Source organism: Nyctereutes procyonoides, unplaced genomic scaffold, assembly GCF_905146905.1.
Source record: "Nyctereutes procyonoides isolate TBG_1078 unplaced genomic scaffold, NYPRO_anot_genome, whole genome shotgun sequence".
Lineage (NCBI taxonomy): Eukaryota > Metazoa > Chordata > Mammalia > Carnivora > Canidae > Nyctereutes > Nyctereutes procyonoides.
In genome coordinates this window covers 5894107-5917221 of record NW_026575133.1, presented here as the reverse complement: position 1 = coordinate 5917221, position 23115 = coordinate 5894107, and the positions used below count along the sequence as shown (strand labels likewise).

Here is a 23115-nt window from a genome sequence, read left to right as displayed (position 1 = left end):
GTTCATTGAGCTGAACCTGGTTACCTACCCAGGCCAAATGGGCAGAGAGAGCCACAGGCAAGAATGGGATCAGGCCTTGGCCTCATTCCATGGGCCTTCCCATAAAGATGGGGAGCCAGAACACATCATTGTGAGTTTGGTAAACTTTGGTTTTCGTCTTTGCTCTTATTGAGCACAGAGTAAATAGAATTTGTAGCTGTCCAGTTACTTTGAGTCATTGCACTTAATACGTTAAGCCCAAAGTAAAATTTTTCTCCTAAATTTGCTCCTTATAATCTTTTAGCTCTTAACAGTGAAAATACTTGCAATTAATCTCCCATGCCTCCCTGGAACATCCAGAGATGTGGGACAATAGTAGACAGATTGGTCGGAACTTGTCAAATATTTGCTTACTTTCCCCTCTCCCCTCTCTTTATCCTTTATCTTATCTTTACTTTCTCTTCTCTCTTCCCTTCCTCTTCCTGTTTACCTCCCTACTCTTCCCTCTATGACATTTAAGAATCAGAGAAACCCTTCAAAACCATCAAATAAGGATTTTTTCATTACTGTTTCATTTTACCTTTTAAAAAAACTGACAAAATGCAAAGCACCACCACCCATGAAAATGCCATAAAGCCCAGAAAATGCCAACCTTCAACTCCTCAAGCACTAGTAGGCTCATTCCAGAGAAGGAGTGTGCAAGCATTTGAAGTTTACACATACATACACACACACACATACATATACACATGTGTGCACACACTGGCACACATCCACAGAGGCTGGGCTCTCAACATGAACAAAAGGGGCAATTATCTGACTAATTCTGTTCAGTGGTCATATAACTGACACATTGTGGGCTTTTTTCCTGCACACACATAGAACAGGCCCTTTCCTAAACCCAGCTGGGCTCATAGTGGACCATATTTTTCACTGGCATTCATGGTGCACATTTCTGTTCACAGAATATCCTTTCTGCTCAAGCTTTTTTATTTAAAAGAAATCATTGTTTATGCACACACAAGCCAGAAGTCACACACATTGATGCAGACACATAGGAAGAAATATACACTTCATGACTATGACTGCCATAATAACAACTAACATTTATTGAGCATTGCCAGGTGCAACGTGAAGCAGGTTTATGTGGATAAACTCACGTAACCCTCATGAGAGCCTGTGAGAGAGCTGTATGGTTATCCCCATGTTAGATGGGTGAAGAAACTGAGGGCAGGAGAGGATGTGAGATTTACCTATAACCACGTAGCCAGTGAGTAGGGAAGCTTGACTCAAACTCCAGCAATCTCTCCCAGAGCCCACTTTCTTATGTTTTCTGGGTTACGTAGGTTTGTGTGAATTGCCTGGCATGTAGCAGGTACTCAACAAAGGTTTTCTGAATGGACAAATTAAAGTATAAATGAACAAAAAGGCCATGCCTCCTAAGAACCCTATACTCTCCTTTAAGATGGCAAAATGGATTCCCTTATGGAAGCCAGGCCTCCAGACAGTTTACCCTTGTTTGGAGAAAGTGATTTTCCCTCTCAACCAACTTTCCAGGGAAAGCATCCACCGGCTTGTTCAGATACTAAACCTTCTGAGCACCAGCTCTCCATCTGACTTTCAAGTCCAAACCAACCTCCTTTTAAGCCGGAAACCAGACCCAAATGCATCAAAGATTATTTTGAACCACAGCACTTTGTCACCCAGAATATTTTGCTCTGAAAACAGGTGTTTTCCAATGAAATGCAACATCAGTGAAATGAAAATGAGTGTTGATGCCTGGATAAAAACTTAGAAATCTGATCAATTATGTAGATGTCTCTAAATCACCAGATATTTGGCATCCTATTGACAACCCTCAAGGATGATTGCCTAAGGGTCTGGTTTCCATCCAGATGTTTGGGAGCTGTCACATTTACCTGTTTGTCAGCAGTGCTCATGCATTTCTAAGGGACATAAGTGAACACTGAAAAGGACAAGGATAACCTAGAATAAAGCAGAATAAAGAGGACAGGGGTAGCAAGCTATTTAACAAAACTAGTCAAGCAGGCTCCATCTGGGAATGGGTTGCAGCCTTGGAGATCCATTAGAATGTGGATCCAGCTCACAAGAGACTCCTGTGCTCAAAGACCTTTACAAACCTCCTAAGGCTGTATTCTTGGCTGTCTGCAGAACCAGACCCAAACAGATCCCTGGATCAGTCCCACTGGCCAGCAGAGAGAGCCCAGGTTACGGCCAAGTCCACCTCTTCATGCTGACACAGCCTCATCTACTCTCTGCACGCCTGCATGCCTGTGCACAGAGTATCTCTATGTGTTGTCAGACCAAGCTGTAGATTTTGCAATGCTTGGCATAAATCTGGTTTGTGACTTTGTATGTGTACCCTTATTTGTGATTTAGTGCTCTGCTTTTTATCATGTCTCCACTTCCATTTTCTTTCCCTCTCTACTTTTTAATGCCCTTTACAACTTCCTTATCCATAGAGCAGCATGGCGACCTTTCAGTGTCTCTACTGATCTACCCACATGATTTTTCTGACCCATGTTTTCTCTCCATTCAACTTAATTTATGTTTTGGTAAATAGGAACTTTAGATTATCCCATTCAACAGTATTTAGGGTTACTGCTTTTTATCAAGGCATCATGGCACTAAAGGACTCCCTGTAAGGGACATTTGTTTATTCTCATTATGAGTGACTGGCTCTCCCTACACATGAGAAGCCTGCGTGTAGGCGGGCGTGCCTGCACAGCGTCCTCAGTTTGTGCCTCTCTGCTCCATTGCCCTATGTCAATGCTGCTTGGCACTGGAAGAAGAGATCAGTGAAACCACGATGTGGACAGCAGCAGCCCCTCAAACTGCTAGAGATAAATCCAGGCCCCAGGCCCTCCCTGCAGATGACCCCTTGGTTCTTTTAGGAGGAGGTCCACGCATGCCTGGCAGGGCTGGTTCCTCCAGATTCTCCCTCCCACGCACACACTTCATCTCCAAGCTGCAGCCGAGGCTTGTGATGACATTACTCACAAGTGAGATTTTGGGACTCTCTTCTCTTAGAGGTGTGAGTTGGAAGTGGAGGGGGCAGCAGGGGGCAGGGTGAGACCAAAGCAATGCCTTCCTAGATTTCTGGGTCATCTACTATCTTGTTCTCCCTCTCTTCAATTTTTTCCACACCCTCTCCTCATTTCTGACTCTGTTTGACCTTGAACTCTGTCCTCTCCCTTCACATTAGAATGTGTCCCAAGAGACAGCACTTCCAAAGAAGCAGTTACCTGGCCAGAGAGGCCTGGAGACCAGTAGCCAGAGGGGCCAGCCCATCACTCCACTCCTGGAAATAAATCCCATTGTATTTGCATTTTAATTTTCCACATAAACAAAGGCCCAGAGTACTCGCTTGGGCAGCATCACTGGACGAATTTAATTAGAAATGAAAAGTTTATAGGGCCCTCTTTAATGCGATTAATGCTCAGTTAACATTTATCACATTCGTATGCTGGAATCGCCTTTTCTAAGCAGCCACTGGCCATGAAATGAATTTCTTTCAACTTTTTTGTACCCACCCTGGGAGGTCATCTCCTAAGCAGTCTCCAGGCTGTCTCTCTGGAGCCAGGAACTACCAGGGCCAAACTAAGGGGAAGTGAGGGAGGAGGAAGAGGCAGGAGGGTAGGGGGTGTAAGAGTGATGGTGGCCACTGTTTTTAGGGGGGAGCTGGACCAAACCAGGGCTGTATCCTCTGAAAAGACTGAGTGCCCAGTCCAGAAGACTGGCCAAAAGGCTTCAGAGCCACTTCCCTGGAAAAAAAAAAAAAGACCTCCCTTCCCAACATACATACTCAGTCCACTTCTATGGCCAAAAAACAGGCTTTAGCTGGAGCTGGCCTGTGTCAGTTACCTCCAGCTCTCACTTCTTTCCTCCTGTCTAGGCTGTCTCTCTTCTATCTCTCTTTACCCTCTCATCAGGGGTTCCATTAGACTGTTCCCATACCCAGACCCATGGTGATGGGGAAAGGAACCTGAGTCCTGACCCCAAGGAGTACCTCATTTCCTCTGACTCTCCCAGAAGCCAGACAGTCACAGTCTGTGGGAAGGCTGCCTGCCCTGGTGTCATCTCCCTAGAGAAGCCAAGTGGAGTGGGGGAACATGAAACCTATATTGGTCCCCAGAGGAAGGATGGCCTTCCTTATCTTATCACATTCTCTTCCCTCTTCAATTAGAGTCTACTGAGATTGGCCTCCTAACCCAAACCAGCTAACCTGAGGCGGAGGAGGAGAGAGGAAGGAAAAATGTAAGGGATAGGGGGCAGGAGAGGATGTAACCTCTCTGCTGATGATAAAAAGAGATAAACAGCTTGACCTGTGTCCCTCCTTAAATACACACTCCCTTTGATGATCTCGACAGGCATAAACCAAGCATTGCCATCAGTACTCCTCGTAGGCATGTTACACACCCATGACCCAGCCAATCACTACACCCTCATCTCTAGCAGAGAAAATACATGTTCACACACACAGACTATGTTGAGACCCTTTGTACCTGACCAGACTCCCACTCATCAACCCATCAGGAGATCTATCGTCCATTCAACCCGCGCTTGCCAGATAACATTTGCTAATATCCCAAATAGGCAGGTGGCCCAAGTGTTGGCAGAGACTTTCATTCTGAGACCAAACAATCCCTTCAGCTGGAAACTCTCTGAAGAGCAAACCACCAGCCCCCTGTTTGACAAGACTGACTCCTTTCAAGAGCTCCCTGGAATACCAGAACCATTTAGACAGCTTCCCAGGACACACATGCTAGGCTCAGCTAGATACCACACACTCTTTCCAGAGTTCACAGGCTGTTTCAAAACAGAGCCATGCAGAGGCGCCCTCAACGCATAGTCACCAACTTCTTGTGGTATGACATAGAGGCAGGCACCATCCTGGCCTCTAGAATTAGGATAGAGAGTCACAAGATAAGAAGCAAAATAAAGGTCTCTTCCCTGACCATCTCTGTGGCCTGTCAAGCCAGATACTGCATACAAAGCACCTGGTTTTCCTGCAGCTTTCTCCACCAGCCCAGTAAAGACCCTGAGGCCAAGCAGGAGCGTTAAGGCAGGAGATAGCGGCCTTGGTGCTTGCTCCCATTTGCTCAAGCTCTGTGGCTACTGTTGTCATCCCTTCCTGCCCTCCTCCTTTCTCCCCCAGACCTATAAAGCCTTCCTCTCTGATTTCTTGACCTTGCCATGCCTACAAGGTAGGTACCGTGCCCCTTGCAGCCTGCTGCCCTGTCATACAGCCTTTGTGCTACTCCTGCCAGGAGCTGCCCAGGGCGTCCTCTGGCTTCCTCTGTTCCTGCATGGCTGCAGAGTGAGCTCACTGCAGAGAAGTCCAGGCAGGGCTGAAGGCAGGCAAAAGAGGAAGTCCAGAGCAAAGTGGCCAGAAGCTCCCAGTTGGGGGCCCTCTAAATCTGTAACACCTAGGAAGTGAAGACCTCCCCCCTTCCTCTTGGCCTGTCTCCCACCCTCCCTGCTGCTGGGGACCAGGCTGCAGCAACTACACCACAGTGGCTACACAGCCGTGGCCAGCCTGCCGTGTGGTGTGCTGCCCGGTACAGGTGGCCATGGGCCCCAGCTCCTGCGACTTGACCTCCCATGCCACTTCCTCTGCTCTGCCACCTTTCTCCTTCCTGGCTGACCTTCCTGAGGTCCCCTCAGCCTGGTCTACCAGCCTCCCAGAGCTCAGGCTCCTTCCAACCACCTCTAAGCACTACCAGAGGCCCTTGGCTGAGATGCTGGGGATCCAACCCTCTTTTCAAGCTCCTGGAGCCCCCTGCTTTGTCCTCTGGCCATGGGCTGCTCCCTTCTCACCCAGCCAAGCCAGCTCCGAGGCTTCTCCCTTCCACCCCTTGGCCTCCCCACCTCCTTTCTCATTCTTCAGTCCTCCTTCAGACTTCCATTCTTCCCTCCCACTCGTGCCTCACCCTCCCTCGCCCTCACTGTAGAGACCCGACTCTCCCCTCCATTTGTCTTCCTCAGGGGCCTGTGGGCTAAGGAGCTCAGGAAGCATCACCTGCACCCCTGCACCTGCATCGATAGGGCTCTGGTCTAAAACAGAGAAGAAAAGCTCTGTCTGGTTACACGGCCCAGGGATCAAATCAGGCTTGAAGCTGTGTTTTCTTTGACCAAGCACAGGGTTTTTAAAACTTGAATCTTCCTGCCTGTAGGCTGGGCCTGCATATTCCAGCCCTTTCATCCAGCTCTCACCAGCACCATCCCATCTTCTGCAGCCCTACTTTCCTCCCTCCACATCCCTATGATAAACCTGACCTTTCTAGAATGCCAACAACTCCTGGTTTCTCTCACTCTCACATGAAAAACACAAAATATCTTCTTATTATGTTACCTCTCAAAAACCAAAAGAATGAGTCTGGTTATTCTTGTCATTGCTGAGGATAAGCTACAAGAGGAACCTGGCCCTATGGCTTCTCCCATCTCCCTCCCTCCCTCCTACACACCTTCTTCTCCTACCCACTGTGGGGCTGGGGATGGGAGGAACAACACAAGGCCTTCCTCCTTCTCCTACAATGCCAGGTCACTCACTCTCCTCTTATTTCCTACCCCCAACAGTTCCTTGGGGCTCCAGGCATCTGCTGGTGCCATCATGCACTGCCTGGTCTCCAAGGCCTCGCCAACCCCCAGTTGCCCAAATTATGAAACAAAGAATCTTCAGCGGAGCCCTATTATCACCCAATGGCCCAATGACTGCCTTGCTGATTGACCTGATGGGCCAAGGACAAGGTGTCCAGGCTTTGTCTGTGACTGCAGGACACATTCTTTGGAATTTCCTACCATTCCTCTTGGCCTCGGAGGCCTTGTACCAAAGAGCAGGCACAGGATACACATATAAAACCATACTCACTGAGGATGTCAACCTCTATGCCTAAAACCATTGTGAAGCATGTTCAAGCCGCACCTTGACAGCACCAAAAACAACAGGTTCAACAGGAGGAAAACATTCAACCCCCTGGCTTACTGGTAGACAGATAAACCCAATGTGATTTAATTTCCCACCTGTTTACTTCACTTGTCATTTGGGCATTAGTTGTGAGATACTGATTCCCATGCCTCAGATCTGTCAGGGGCCCTTCTCTCTTTTCTAGACTCACCTGCATGGCTAGGTGAGCTACACTGGCCATAGCAGTACCTGTGACTGCTTCCCTTGTAAGAATCTGAACTCAGGGTAGCCCCGGTAGTGCAGCGGTTTAGCACCGCCTGCAGCCCAGGGTGTGATCCTGGAGACCCGGGATCGAGTCCCATGTCAGGCTCCCTGCATGGAGCCTGCTTCTCCCTCTGCCTGTGACTCTGCCTCTCTCTCTCTCTCTCTCATGAATAAATAAATAAAATCTTAAAAAAAAAAAGAATCAGGACACCAGGCTGGGGGCATAGGGGGGGTAGCAGCAGGGATTCAGAGAAGTAGCAGCTCAGCTTAGACCCCTTTACTGCACTCTTTTATATTTTTTAAGATTTTATTTATTCATGAGAGACACAGAGAGAAAGAGGCAGAGACATAGGCAGAGAGAAAAGCAGGCTCCCATCAGGGAGCCTGATGTGGGACTTGATCCTGGGACTCCAGGATCGTCCCTACTGCTCTCTTTTAAAGAACAGAAAGTGAAGGGGTGTCTGCGTGGCTCAATCAGTTAAGTGTCGAACTCTTGAATTCTGCTCAGGTCATAATCTTAGGGTTGTGAGATAGAGAGATCGAGTGCCCCCCTCCCCTTTGTTTCAGTCTCTGTGCTTAGCAGGGAGTCTGCTTGGGATTCTTTCCTTCTCCCTCTGCGCCTCCCCCCACATGCTGGCTCTGGCATGTGCGAGTTCTCTCTCTCTCTCAAATAAATAAATAAATAAATAAATAAATAAATAAATAAATAAATCATAAAAAAAACAGGAAATGAAAAAATACATATACATCTCTTCTCTTACTATGAGACCTCTAACTCCAGGTAGTAACAAGGAGAGACTCAAGACAAATCTGAGAACTAAGAGAGGAAGTTACTGAATAGCTAGAGCTGGAGATCCAGGGAACTGGGAGCAGACAGGGGAGCCCTTGGCTTACCGTGTTCCTTTCTCAGTCGCCCTGACAAGATGGGGAAGCAGGACCCCTATCCCATGTGGGTTCATAACAAGCCCCTCCTCAGAGTGCAGGCTCTTGGTAGCGTGTGTGTGTGTGTGGGGGGGGGTGTTGATCATCTGTACCAGTTACTACCACTGTCACTCTTTCTCTGGAAGCGGTAATGTTCTAGTCTGTAAGTACATGCCATCACATATGCAACCACACTATCTCACATGCACCAGAATGAGCCAGTTTCCCAACTGTTTCCTCCCATACCAACTTCCAACAGTGCTTCTCATCCCCTGGATCTACTCTGCACAATAATTTGTTCCTCCTGCCAATACGCACGCAGCACTGCTGCTCTGCCTTGCCACAGCCCAATCGTTCCCCAACCTTCTTTCTCCAGGCACCCTGTTTCCCTTCTCCAGGGGCTGCTCCTGTCTGGCCCCATCTCCACTGGATAATTCCCCCTGTGGCCCCTGTATTGAACTGTTGTGTTGTCCATTTCCCTGTGACAAGGGCTCTGGTTACAGAGTTATTGATTGGTTTTCATGCAGACAGATGGGCCCTTCCCAAGCTCCCATCGAAATCCCTGGCTCTATGGGCTGATTGTTGCCTCTCAGGGTGTAGGATTGCACTGGAGACCACCCTCCACGCAACCTCCTTTGCCCAGGTCGTGGACGGTAATAAATGGAGGCAGCCTGAACGATAATAAAAGCAATTGAGTAGGTTACCTGTGCCGACACAAGATTTATGCCTCTTCATATTTGATGTGATGGTTTTATTGACTTCTCAAAATAGTTGGGACACTATTTATTTAGTTAGTTAGGAGGAGTTTCCCTCTCTTTTCTTCTTTGCACCGCCCTCCAAAACCTACCTGGAGTTCTCCTTAGGGACAACCGAGCCTGTCTCTCTCTTCTCTGGAGTTGCCAGCTGAGGTAAGAACCCAGGGCAACCAGCCATTGCTCTCACCTGAAGGCCATTCTGTGGCCTGAAAGCCCACTCGAAACCAACCGACAAGGGAAACAGACCAATACAACTGCTGGCCAGGAAGCCTAAAGTAACTAAAGGAACAAAAACAGCTTTTCAGGAGGACCACGCCAGCACACTTAAGAAATTAGATCAACAGGGATGCATGGGTAGCTTAGTGGTTGAGCATCTGCCTTTGGCTCAGGGCATAATCCTGAGGTCCTGGGATCAAGTCCCACATAAGGCTCCCTGCATGGAGCCTGCTTCTCCCTCTGCCTATGTCTCTGCCTCTCTCGGTGTCTCTCATGAATAAATAAATAAATAAATAAAATCTAAAAAGAAAAGAAAGAAAGATCAAAGTTGGACCTATTTCACATGTTAGTCAAATTATGGGTGATCTCAGCAGCAGGAGAGCCCTCTCTGGAGAAGGACAGGCTTCCCAGACAGAAACTGGCATATTTGTGGCCCTAGTCTGGTAAGGCCCCGGGCCACGAAAGGCAAGTTCTCTGTCCTTATTTCTCCTACTTCTCTGAGGACAGAAGTCTTCTTCTTAGCCTACTAACTTGCCTTGACCCTTTGCCATGAGACCAACAGCCCTGACTACCAAACAGCTACAAGGGTATGGAGATGTGGCAAGTAAAGCTGCCCTTCTGGCTCAGACTCAGGCCAAGCCAGGTTCTAAGAGTCTATGAGTCAAATGTGCAATGTTCTAGAACCTGAATTTCAGAAAAAGAGACACAAACTCCAGCCCTGAACATGTCTTCAGCATTTCCAGTTTTTCTTTCTTTCTTTCTTTCTTTCTTTCTTTCTTTCTTTCTTTCTTTCTTTCTTTCTTCTTTTTTTCTTTCTGATAGGTCTTCAAATGAACAGCTGGCCCACTACTGTTGCCTCAAAGCCACCAGACCTCTGATGAGGTCTGCAAATGAAACAGGATGGAATCCCTGAACAGTGCTGCGGCTGTCCCCTTGAAGCCACTGTTGCCACCGCTAGGAAAATGAACATGCTTACTTAGAGCCAAAGGGGCTGAAAGAGAGTGTGGGTAGCAGGTGATCAGTGAGAAACTGACTCTGGAAGAGTCTGAAGATCTAAGGGCAGGGAATGCCCTGATCCCAAGAGTGTAGGGCAGGCTGGAAAAGTTAAGAGAGCAATGGCCTTTTTGTCAGCTCATTCCAAGAGAGCACCCTCAGGGGATCCTCCGTAACCCTAGACTCTACCTGGAGTTCGAGCCTGTTCTTTCAAAGGAGCTGTATACTCTGCACAGAGCAACAGCCAAGCCAGAAGACTTTGGCATATAATCAGGAAAATCCTCCCTGCCTAGTCAATTGCTCAGCGATATAATGAGGTGATTTTCTCCCCCTTTGGTAACATGGATCTCGCTCCATCTCTTCACCCCCTAGGCCATTTCCCACACCAGGTTTCAATCTCAAGTCACCTGTTTATAAACATCCGCCCTCTACAGCGGCAGTGTACAAGCTGAAGAGCTGGCAACACCATGCTCAGTGATCAGTAACCCAATATTGAGAATGAGTCACATAAATTCCACATGCTAAGCAATCTAGTCAACCCTCTGGATTTTTGACAGTGGTCTCTGGGGGCTGGAGTGGGTTTGGGAGGCCTCTCTGACCTACTCTACTGACTCAGAGAGGTATTTCTCTGAGGATTTGCCAGTGGAGTATGTGGATTGAATGTCCGAGCCTTTATCGCGACAGGATCAGAGAAACCAAAACCAATTTTAAAGCATGAAAAGCAATTTAGTTTATAACCATAACAGCATATTTCAAGTGCGGCGACAGCATCTGTTTTGAGAAGGAGAAGATTAAAAAAACTCACAATTTGGCTCAGGTGGGTGAGCATGTGTGGACTTCCTGTCTTGCCAACCACCAGACATGCACATACTTACAATGATTATAAAGTACCTAAGACAAGTGGGCACCTCACCAACAGTAAGACTAAACTCAAGAACCACCAGTGCCCCTATGCACCACACTTTCTGCACAAAGGAAAATCTCCAGGCTCTTCCAATGGTGAGTGAAAATTCACAAAGTTCCTGATACCTCCAACACTGGCAGAAACATCCTGCCTTTATCATGTTTCAGGGTAAAACAACAAATCTCAGATAAACCATTCCTCCTTTAGAGAAAAGCACCTACAAGGATGAAGCTGAGAACATGGGGCCCTACATGCACCCCCCAGCCCCAACTCAGCAGCACACTGGGAAGCCCTCAGAATTATTTCCCAAATTTGAACCGTGATAGGCTTCGGTCCCAAAGTGTCATCGAAAACACCCTGTTTACTCCTTGACGACAAGACAAGCCAGGAAGCCTAACTGCAGACGCAGGGCTGGCTGCCCAGGCTGCCAGTGGCTTCCCCGTTCTTCTCCTCCCACCCCCTCCATCTCCAGCAACACCTGCCCACAGATAGCTATTTCTACATGCCCAAAGGAAGCTGCGGTGCCCCTCAGGTGGTAGGGTTCCACGCTGAGCTGATTCTGCAAGCTCTCAGTGCTATCAAGCTGAGGCCATTCTTCTACTCTCAACCCACTCCTTTCCTCCTCGTTCCTCTACTTTCTCCTAGTTCTGGGGAGTGCACCCCAAAGCTTCTGAGCTTGATCCTGGGATCACTTCTACCCTGCTTTCTGTGATTTTCAGAATTCCCAAACTCTGGCATGAGCCAGCTGCCCAAAACACCTCAGCCACTGAAGGTATATGTTGGGAAAGAGGGACAGGGTGCTAGATGGGGTCGTAGGCAAGGGATGCTGCCACCAGAAGTGCCTTGATTGCTCCAACCCGCTACCCAAAAGAAAAGCAAATTGCCTTAACTGTGCATGTCTTGGGTTCCTCTAAAGGCCTGCAAATCCTATCACTGACAACAAACATTTCTCTTGAATGTCCCCCAGTACACCAGCACCCAGTCCCAGCAACATCGCTCCTCAGCAGGCTGCTCTCCGCCCAAGATCTCTGTTCCAACTCACTCCCAGGACCAGCAGACAGCCAAAGGGCTGAGTCTCCAGATAACTCAGAAAACAAATGCTTTGTCCCCTGCCCTTCCCAAAAGACCAGTCCTGCCCTAGCCCCAAAACTTCCCCAGTCTGCTTTGGCTTTTAAATGCAAAAGACACATTCCTCTCCCAAACCACCCGGAGTCTTTCTCCAGCTCCTTCTGAAAGTGTCTGAATGCCAAACCGCTATGCTTTCAGTGCCTAGTGAGCCAGGCCCAGGGAGCTGGAGGGTTTTCGGAGGGTGTATAATTAGCTGATCAGTATTATGTTACCCTGTTCATAACTGAATAACCATTTTAATACAGATGGCACACACTGGGATAATTTCTGGGGTCGCCTCGCAGTACGTTACAGCACGAGTGTGGCAGAGGGAATCTTCTTTAGCCAAGGTACATTCTACCAGCTAATTTTACCTGCTGTTTTCAGGATGATTTGGGATAATTCCATATCATTTGCAAAATATTAAAAAAAAACCCTTGATACATGATGCCAGTTTCAGCAAAAGGCACTATCCAAATTATTAGTTGTCCTGATAATGAGTCTATGAAGAGTACAAAGAATAACAAGGGTATGAAACCCTCAGCCTTCTTCTCATTTGGGAATCTGCCTTAAAATGGGGGGCAGGGGTAGAAAGGCTGGCCAAGCTGTCTGGAACTTGTACAGGGTCTCTGTTGATGTCAGACTGTACAGTTCTGTGATGTTGAAGCCATCCTGGGTTCTTGCATCCAATTGCTGTTTGTATGTGTTGTACCCAACACAGCCCCATTTGCACACTGGTGTGGTATACATACATGGAGTGTGCATGTATACGTTCCCAGAGAGCATGCTGGAGTAACTTGGGGACTGGGAGACTATCTTGCACAATTATATGTCGAGCTGACTCCAGCCTATGCCATCCCCATGTCACTGAGCCTTTCATCCATGCAGACTTTTCCCCTGGCCCTAAGCATCCTAAAGTTGAACCTCGAGGTCCAGGGCTCTCCCTGCCTGCCTGGTGTCCCACTCCTTGTCCAGTTTATCTACTCCCTGCCAATTGCTGGCTGGTGGTTGGCGACTGCTCTGCAGGCTTGGATACCCGTGCATGTAGACCGGAAATTTGTGCCGAGCTGCCTAGCAAGGACAGGGCTCCTGGGATGCAAGCTTTGTGGGAGTTGGCGGGGAGGGTGGGGAAGCCAGGATAGGCGGCTCCCCCTGGGGAAGGGAGCATGCCTTTAGAAAGGCAAGTCTGTTTGGAAGCGATGAATAGACAGTGGTCATTTTAAAGGCTGCGGGCTGTGATTGTCTCTAGATACTGAGGCACGTAATCTTGGAGTCTTAATTACCACAAACACTTGGATTCATTTCCAGGACGCCAGCGGGAGAAGCCTGGCAGGAATACCCAGCCGTAAGCTGGAGATCGCTCTGTCTGTCTGTCTATCTCTCTGCCTCCCAGGTCCCCTCTCCCTGCCCAAAGGACTCTGGGGGCTGAGAGCCTGGAGGCAGGGCAGAGGCTGGAGAAAGAACAGACCCGCAAGCTGGGAGATACCCTGATAGGCAGGAGCTGGGAGTTGGAGTCCTGCCCTATAGTCCTGGGTGGCTTACTCACCTGTTGATGGAAGAGACGCTGGGCACTGTGTCATTGTCGCAGATGCCCTCAGCCAGGAGCCGGTCTCGGATCTCCCAGGCGAACATAGTTGGGTTCTGTCGCTTGTATTCAGCAATCTTGTCCACCACTTTAGGCGTCGCCACTTTGGGCTTGGAGCCTCCGATCACTCCAGGCTTGATGCTGCCGGTCTCATAGTACCTGCGCCGGGAAGGCCGGCGGGGTCAGCGAGAACAGGCCACGGCAGGGGCGGGGAGGCTGCAGGCTCCAGGGCAGTAAAGCACTCTCCCACCCGAGGCAGGGCAGCATCATAGAGGGAAAAGACTCAGCATGGCTGAGCCAGCTTCTGGAGGGTGCTTGGCTAGGGTGAGGGATGGGCTTCAGGATGAGGAGGAGAATGGAGGATGAGAGAGACACTCCCTCCAGGAAGACAGTCATGCCAGGGATTGCAAGCACACCAGTGGGAATACATGTCCCTGGGAGTTTGAAAGCCCAGTCTTTCATTTGGAAAGAACAGGAGGAAGAACACACTTTCAGGCCTCCAGGCCCACCAGGGCTGAGGCACCACCTCCAGCCCTTTCCTACTGAGCACAGAGCCCTGGTGAGAACCAGGAGCAGGACCCTCCTCAACCCTCCCCAGTGCTGACTTTTTTCTCCTCTTGGGGACCCATTTATGCTCCCCACCCTGTTCCTTCAACACCCACCCCACTGTCTGCATTAACTCTGCTTGAAGAGGAGTCCCTCCCTTTCTGAAGTCTTGTATCTGGCAGCCTGCTCACAAGAACCCCAAGGCTCAAGGCTGGGCAGGAGCTGAATGATCCTGCTCTGCCCTTGTTCCTGGGGTCCTGGCCACCACCTGAGCACCCTGTCCAAAAGGAGCCACTCTCTAGATACCCTCCCACCCCGTATCTAGATACCCCCTCTTCCACTGGCGTCCTGGACTTTTAGCCAAGTCCTCGGTCTGGAGACCCAGGGCCGTGGGATAAGGAGGCAAGGCGACTCCCAGGGGCAGCTCTGAGGCCCTCACCTGCCCAGGATTTTGCTGACACAGCCGTGGCTGACGCGCAGCTGCCGGGATATGTCGCAGGGCCGCACGCCCTGGTGGGCCAGCTCCACGATGCGCTGCCTCACCACGTCGGGCAGGGGCCGGCCGTTCACAAACACCCCCCCGAGCTGGTTCACACCCCCGTGCCCTGCTGGGGAGAGACAAGAAAAAAACACAACACCCCACACACAGCAGGGACGGGCCATTAGCCATTAGTCAGGGTCCGCGGCCCAGGATGTGCAAAGGGAGCAGGCAGGGCAGAGGGGCCTGATGGGGAACTCTCGGCAGAGCAGCGGTCTGCGGAGCACCACTCGGCGGGGATTGGGGATTGAAACTCAGGCCGTGTAGAGACGCGGAAACGCAGACACAGGGCTGAGAGCCGAGAAGAGCTAGGCTCTAAGACCAGTACCTCTCAAGGGAGAAAGTGAGAGAAGGAATGGAGAAGCAGGGTGCGAAGAGGACATAAGGGGGATTAATGCGGGCAGGAAAGAATGTAGGAGAGGAAAAGAAGGGTGGAGCAGAGAACAGAAGCAGCGTGAAGCGGGATCCCGCCTGAGCCGCAAGCAAGGGGGAGTCGGTGTGTGCTAGCGCTTGGAGGCAGATGATTTTGGGGGCCCTGGGACCGGTTGACTCGGTACAAAAGGGCTCCGAGCACAGAAAGGGGCTAAGTCTCTGACACCCTCCTTTTTGCTCCTTACTTCTTATATCTATTTTTAATCAGAGTTGGAGTGTGCCTACCTCCTTCACTGTGTTTTTGTTTTTGTTTTATTCTGGGTTTTGATGGGGATTTTCCCTTTCCTTTATGTTTTCTATCTTTAGATATTTGGGGGTCATATTTCCCACTCATCTCCCTAGTGTCTAAACTTCAAAGAAAGCCAGATAGAGGAGGGAAGGCTGAAGACTGCAGGGGCCTGGAGTCTGCTGCGCTCAAAGCCAGGGAGGCAGTGGAAAGCCGCACGGCGCTCTGTTCTGTTCTGCAGCAGCCAGAGAACGCAGGCTGCTGGGGCTCGTCTGCCTGCCGCCTTGAGCCAGGCTTGGGACCCACTGCCTTGCCCTAGGTAGCATGGTACAGGTCACCCAGATGGGCTGACGACTCACGGGGCATCCTGTGCTGCCAGCCAGAGCCAGCTCCCGTCCCTCTGACCTCCTAGACCTCGGCAGCCTCCCAGGACACTGGGAAGCAAAGGTGTTTGCTCTCCTGACCAGGAGGAGGGCGCTGGGTCTCCAACCCAATTCTAGCGGGGGAGCCCCCCAACCTCGGAGCCCAAGTGGTCACCGGATGCCAGGCCTGAGGACACTGCACGGCACCCTATTCCCCATGGCCTACAGCAGTCTAGAAATCCTGTACCCAGAGCGATCAACCCGCAGCCGCAGTTACTGAGCAATCCAAGCGCAGAGAGTTCTAGCGGCCAGCCTGACCTGGCCGGCAACCTACAGCCCCTGCCCTGCTAGCCTCAGGCGACTTTCGGAGAAAGCGGGAACATCTGCGTTCTGCTCATTTCTTTCCCGTCCCCTTCTGGGGGTACTGAGAGCAAGGGCCGGTATAATCCCTGGGGACAGGCTTCTGATCTGGAGGCTGGGGAAGGCTAGAACCTTTTATTTTTGGCTCTCATTCCCGCTACTCTCCCTACCTCTAGCCCCACTCCTCACCCTCCCCTCCCTCCAAACCCGGACCATCAATAATTTAGGCCCCGGGAGAACTCGCGTTACCCGTATGAAAAGGCGGCAGCTGCGGGCAGATTAAAGATGAATAATTCAGCCTCCCCGGGCTCTGGGCCCGGCCCCCCGGCCCCAATCTAAAGGAAGGGGATGGAAAGGGGGCACGGTAGAAGTCCAGGGCTGGGACCGGGAGCCGCCGCGGAGTCGGGCCTGGAATGCGCCACGGCCGCCGCCACCGCGGACTCGGACTGCGGCTGCTTGCTGGCCAGCCCGCCCGCGCCACGGTCTCTCCCTTCCTCCCACCGCCTTCAGCTCTCCTTGCTTCCCTTTGGGTTTCAAAGTGACACCCAGTGGGCGGCAGGGACTCGGCAGATGCCCCGCGGAATTGGTCAGAGAAAGGAGCGAGAGCAGAGGCGGCGGGGCAGGGAAGCCAGCCGCGGGCTGGGCGAAGGCGGCGAGAGTCGACCGACCGGGTTCCACTCGCTCGGAGAAAGGAGACAGGATTTCTGGCTCAGCTCGCGGAGACCCGCCGCGGCCCAAGGCACCTGACTCCGATTACCTGTGCCCGGAAATTATTTAGGAAAATATATTTTATCCCAGGAGTATTTTTTAAAGCCCCTTCCCACTCCCCATAACACTAATTAAATGCTTAGAGAAAAACAGAGCTCTTCCTCCTTGGCTTTCTTGTCCGAAGTACTGATCCAACCCAGGTCTAAAAAAGTTTCCCTGTGAAAAGTTACAAATCATCCTTAATTATTAATCTACAGAAGAGGAGAAGTTTTTTTATTAGAATCTATTTATCTGGGGGTGGGGAAGCCTGCAAAAAAATCTCTGAATTGTTCTCCAAGCTAAAGACATATGATATGAATTAGATAAATTCAAATCTCATTAGAATAATTCCGTCTTTTGGTATCTTCTTCATTTTTTCTCCCCTTTCTCTGTAACATCCTTTCTGTTTTCTTTTCTTTTCTTCCCCTTTTTTGGATTCCTCTTCCCTTTCTCCCTAGCTTTGGCGTTTGCCTTCCTTTTGTTCTTTCTTCCTTATTTTTACCCCTTTGACTACCCACTGGCCAGTGGACCATTTTCACCAGGGAATGGGAGGCCGGCAAGGAGCCTCCAGAACTGCAAACGAAGCTTGGTCTCTTCTTGGAACCCCTCTTTGTTTTTAGAGCATCTCCCACGGAGAGGCAGAGAAAGATGACCACCATGTCCTGCCAATCTCAGAGTCCCAACTCAAGGAGAAGGGGAAGGAGAAGGGAAGGAGGTAGGAAAGAAAAGAAGAGGAAGTAATACAAACCAGCTCACAAGAAGCCCTGGCTGCGCTGCCAGGGCCTGAAGATGCTGGGAGCTGAGAGTCAGATGGGGGCACCCCACCCCCACACTCTTCTGCCTGATTGTCCTGACACCGAAGCTGCCCATGCTAGGAGTCTCCTCCTGGACGACCACTCTCTAAGTTTGAGAAAGGTAGAGATGAATGGAGGGTGGGGGAGACAGAGAGAGAGAAAGAGAGAGAACAGAGAACACAACACAAACCCCTCAAAACTGCCTGCCAATTAGTCTCCCAGCCCAGGGCAAGACGGTGACAAGGGAGTAGGATGGCTGGAGCGAGGGCCAGGGGCTGTGGAATGATGACCTAAGAAGGAGCAGGTGGAAAGAAGGAAGACAGGTGATGGGCACCAGGGAAGGTAGGAAGGCAGGTAGAGGGAGAAGTATTGGTGACATTAGGCAAAAGAGAGAAACCCGAGGCTTTAGAAACACTGAAGAAGAGAGGGGAACAAGGGGAAGAGGAAGAGCGAAGGGGGGGGGGCTGGAGAAGCCAGTGCGGTCTCCAAGATGGGACCCGATTTCAGGGAGCCCGGGCCGCGCTGGGACGGGACAGGGCAGGAGAGGGTTAGGATGGGGAGCCCCGAGCTGGGACAGGAGCCGGGCGCCGGTACTCACGGTGCATCGCGGAGAAAGGGTCTGCTTTGCAGTGCATATCCATGGGGAGGCAGAGGAGCGGGAGCAGCGCGGCCGCCGCCGCCGTGTCGCCTCTCAAACTCAACTTCAGGACTTGAGGAGAAAAGGGAGGGACGTTGGGGAGGGGGGGAGGTGAGCCGGAGCCCGGCTGCGGCGGGGCGGGCGGGGGGCGCCGCGCTGTGCTCCCCGCGGGGACGCTTCGCGGGCGGATCGGAGCTTGCAACCTCAGCGACCGCAACTTCCCACCGTCGGGGCGCGGGGCTGGGCGGTCAGCAGAGCGGCCCCAGGGCGGCGGGCCGAGCCGGGGGGATCTGGGGGCGCATGGCGTGCGCCGCGGCTCAGGCCAGGGCTGAGGCTGGGCGGGGGAGGCGGCTCGCTCCGCTCCCCGGGAGCCCGGGCATCCGAGAGGCGGCGGTCTGGGAGGGTGAGGAGCGGGGGCGGCCCGAGGGCGCCGGGCGGGGAGCGGGGCCGCTCCAAGTGCCCGTGAGTTGGCGAAGTTGGCAGAGAAGTAGCAATCCTCGGGATGTCCGAGCGGGCGCCTCCGGGAGGGGAGAGCGTGAGCCGGGCCCCCGCCCCCGGAAAAGGCAGGCGCACGCCGCCGCGGCCGAAGGGCCGGGAGGGAGGGAGGGAGCCGAGCAGCGCCGGCAGCACTGGGCTGGCCCCAGGTGGGTTGCGGCTGCGAGAAGACTCGGCCGGAGACTGGAGCCTCGGCTCCCGGTGTGTGTCTCTCTAAAAGCTGCAAAGCCCCCTCCAGACCCCCTCCCCCTCCCCGCGCTGGGAGATGGATGACTTGTCAGACAAAGGCAATAGATTCCACCACTCTGTGATTCGCCAGCGCCGGAGCCCCGAGCTTCGGCGAGGAGGGCCCCGCGCCTGTCACTCCGGTGCCGGAGAGGGGAGGAGAGGGGAGGGGGAAACAGGAGGGAGGGAGGGAGGGAGCGGCGGGCGAAGGGAGAGGGAGGGAGGGGAGCGGGCCAGGGGGAGGGGAAAGGGGAGCCCGGGATTAAAACTACACTGAGAAACGAAACTCGCCGATAAGATAAACGTTAGATAAGGATAAAGAGCGGCCAGTCTAATGAATATTCAGGCAACGACGGAGTGCCGCGGAGCGCGCCGCTCTCCGAAGCCAGGCTCCCAGTCCCAACTCACCCAGCCCTGCCATCCGCCGGCCAGTGCCCGCGTGGGCCACGCGGCCCCAAACCCGGTCCGCATCCCTAGTCTTAACCCCCCTCCTCTCAGCCCTGAGTTCCCTTCCGTTCCTTCCTGATTCTTCCTTCCTCTCTCTGGTCCTTCCCTTTCGCCTTTCCCTCCTGAGGTACCTCCCCACCCACGCACCCCCCAATTCTCATTCCGGGGCAAAGTGCCCGGCAGTTTGTCCTCTCTCATCCCACGCGCGGCTGCGCGGAGGGCTTCCCTCTTCTCCTTGGCCATCCGGGTCTGGGCAGCCCAGAACGCTCGGTTTAGGATGGAGCTGGAGACTTCCAGGGAGGACCCACCTGCCTCGGTGGGACCCAGCAGACGGTGGGAGAGCCCGGGGACTTGGCTTCTGGGCCTTCGGATGGCCTGGGAGAAGGGCTTGGGGAAGGAGACAGTGCAGAGTGACTGGTCGCTGGCGGCAGAGGACGCGGGAGACGAGGTTTGCACTCCCGGCTGGGGAGAAGAGGCTGCGAACGAGGCTGAGCGCCGCCCGCTGCCAGCTCGGCGGCTCCGGAGCTAGCGCAGGAGGCGCAGCGCGCTCGGCCCGGCCCCGCTCCTGCCAGAGCCTCTGGCCCAGCCTCCGCAGCCCTCGTCCGCACTCGCTCGGGTCCGCTCATACGCACCAGGCAGGAGAAGCCCTTTGTCTCCTAACTGGTTAAGTACAGAATATCCGGGAGATCTTTATGAAATATTTTCCCTCGTCTCATAAATCATCTTGGCACTTCAGCTGATGTTTTAACTCTCTCTCCCTCCTTCGCTCCCTCCCCCCGCTTCCCTGGGTCTGCGAAAGGGCGGCTCCGGGAAGCCCCGCGCTCCGCTCTGGCTGCCCAGTCTCCAGGCGCCTCTGGCCTCTGCCTGCAGACCCTGGTGCCCGCGAAAGAGCCGCAGACTCGCGCGGCTGTCCCGCTGGTGGATGCCCAGGCAGCAGCCAGGATGGGGGCCGCCCCTGCCCCACTCAGCCAGGAGGAGACTCCTACTGGGCCTCTTGCACCCGGGTGTTCTGAGTGCCCTTAATCTTCAGGCAGGGATCCAGCCAGGCTCAGTCCCACAGGATTCTGGTCCTCCCACTCCTTGCGGGTTTGAGTCGGCTGGAATCCTGACATTTGCCCCCCTTCCTGGAGCCTCCCGAGCCTGAGCCGCTTAATCCACCTGCAGAGTAACTTCTGGGAGGGGGAAAAAAGAACCTCCCCGCCAGTCTCCTCCCTCTCAACCCTCGCTCCCGCTTTCCTTGGGCGGCTGGGCTGGTTCCCTTGGGCTGGAAGGTGAAGGCGCAGGGTCCAGCCCGAAGGTCAGTCTCTTCCTCTAGAGACCTGCAGATGGCGCTCCCGGGTTTGCTTTGGCCTCACAACCCCACGTACACGCACTAACTTCGTGTGGGGAGCTAAAGAAAGGAAAATACAGATCCTCGCAGCCTAAAGCGAAAGGCTCCCAGGCCTAGGAGAAAGCGGCTCTCAGGTGGTATTACCTGGTACAGCCTTGGGCTTCCTTCAGGAAGGTAATTAACCAAGACTGAGGTGGAAACAGGGTGATAGAGGAAGGATCCTTACTGAGAGGAGCTCAGAAATGAAGGAGCCCTTTGCCCCAGGTCTCCCCATGTTGGTCCAGGAAGTTAATAAGTCTTGGGGAGTCCGAACTATTGGAGGAATAAGACTGCCCAGAACACCCTCCACACACACATAGACTCACAGATTTTTCTAGAACCAGCTAGACATATCTCTGTGTTACACGTACTATGAAGAGATGTGGATGCAGACAACAGGCATTATCAAGTATTGGGCAAGAGGGATTTCACATTTTGTGAAAGGGAACTTCTGGGGACTTGATACACAAAGTGTACTGGAAGTTATACTTACACATCTATCTTTCCCATGTACCCCCTAAGGAGAGAAGACTCTCCCATGATAGTCCAACTCCCAGGTAGCCTCTGAGATTCCAGAATCACTCCCACCCCACCCACCTCCAGTTTCTGGGACCCCTTCCCCAGCACTGCACTAGCTGGACATTCACCCTCCCACTAAGCCAGCCCCTGGCAGCTTCCTCCTCAACTCCAGCCCATTCCCCAGTCTAGAAAGTTAAAGAGCAATGATCCCTGATGATTAGAAACATTTTGGCCAAGGCTGTGACTTCTCCTATGGCTCCAGGGCTGGCCTACAGATTTTTCTCCAGACGCTGGCCTCTCCCTCTTGATGCTCCCTTTCCTGTTATTCCTTTTCTTCTATAGAATCTAGTAGAGGAGAAAAAAGCAAGAAAGGGGAAAAGGGACGAAGAAAGTAGAGGAAACAGGAAAAGAAAGAGAAAGAAAGAAAACAACCCAACCCCAAACACAACCCGGGCTCCGACCTGTCAGGGTTGGTTGCTTTTCCCGTCTGCCTCTAAATGAACCTTTTCTCTCTGGTGTTTTCAAAGCGGCCCTTCCACCCCCCAACCTAGGGGCATTTACACTTCAAACAAGGCGCCCGCCTCCCTGCGGAAATTTAAAGGCAAATAAACTTTTGGGGAGTTGCTCTGATACCCATCTCGGGATTTGCTTCATTAGCCGCCTCTGTGCATCTGATCTGCCCAATAAATCTTCCTTGTGGATCTCCGTTCCTTCGCCGTCTCTGCTCCCTTCCCCGCCAGGCTCTCCCGGTGCTCTAGCCCTTGCCTCCCTCCTGGCTGCTGAGCTGCAGCTGGCCTAACTCTTGCGCTGTCCTGGGCTTGCTCTGCCAGGTGTAGGTGTGGGAGAAACAGGGTCCCCATTGACTTCCTCCCCCACACCCCAAATATACACATACACAGGCATCCCAAGCCAAGCCAAGCATGACTAGTGCTCAGAGCTACCAGATGCGTTTCTGGGTAGATTGTGCATGAAGTGAAGTGTTCATGTAGACCCTTTCTGCTGCCCCCACTTGCACCAGCTCTCCTCTCCACCCTTCTGCTCCTTTTCCAGTCTCCCCGTTCCCTGGCCCAGAGCTTTCTGTCGGGGTGAGGAAAGGCAGAGGCGTGGCTGCCACTGTGCTGCAGGCAGGGCCCAGGCCCAGAACCCAAACTCCAGATCCCCCCCAACCTCAAACAGTTTGGGGAGGCGCCTGGGCGGTGGGGGCCTGGGGAAGCGAGGGAGCCATGCCCCTCCCCCTTGGCATGGGGTCCTCTTCCTCCTCGCGCGCTCCTTCCACCTCCTGGGGAGTGGCAAAGGGAGCCAGGACTGGGCCTCTGAGGGAGGGGATTAGAAATTCCGAAATTAAATGTATCTCCCTAGGAAATGCTCCCCACAGCGCGGACCAAATTAAACGCATTAAAGTTCAGGGGGGAAAAAGCTGTTTAGAACCAAGGGGGGAAAAACTAGTTTGAAGGGAAGAGAAGCAGAAACGGAGAGAAGAGAGGAAGGTAGAGCAGAGTAGCAGCTTTGCAGCCAAGCTCTTTTTCTGAATTAGTGCCAGTTTGGGAAGTCACCACTAATACCACGAGAAAAGAGAAAAAAGCCAAGAGAAAGAAAGTTCACTGACAATCCAAGTGCGGGAAGGCCACAGCCCACTCGCCCTCTGGGTCCTGGAGCACCCTGGGGCCCACTCTCCGCGACCGGAGACGAGACAGCCCGCCCAAGCACCGGGCCCCTCTTCAGCTCGGCCAGACCGGCTCCCGCCCAGCCCTCTCCCCTCCTCCTCC

General features: G+C 52.6%; 1 protein-coding gene across 8 annotated transcripts in view; it reads right to left on the bottom strand.

Moving 5' to 3' along the window:
• Window positions 1-18541, bottom strand: part of PAX2 (paired box 2) — a 79726-nt gene extending 61185 nt beyond the window's left edge. For 5 of the 8 annotated variants that reach the window (XM_055299976.1, XM_055299975.1, XM_055299979.1 and 2 more), the window contains exons 1-2: window positions 14638-15049; window positions 13614-13811 (exon numbers count right to left, since the gene is read on the bottom strand). In XM_055299976.1, the coding sequence (XP_055155951.1) occupies window positions 13614-13811; window positions 14638-14861 (422 nt within the window). In that variant the 5' untranslated portion in view covers window positions 14862-15049. Of the gene's footprint in view, window positions 1-13613; window positions 13812-14637; window positions 15050-18255 lie in introns of those variants that run through there. The other 3 variants (XM_055299977.1, XM_055299980.1, XM_055299981.1) reach the window with 2 other exon arrangements.
• Between the last annotated feature and the right edge of the window lie 4574 nt (window positions 18542-23115).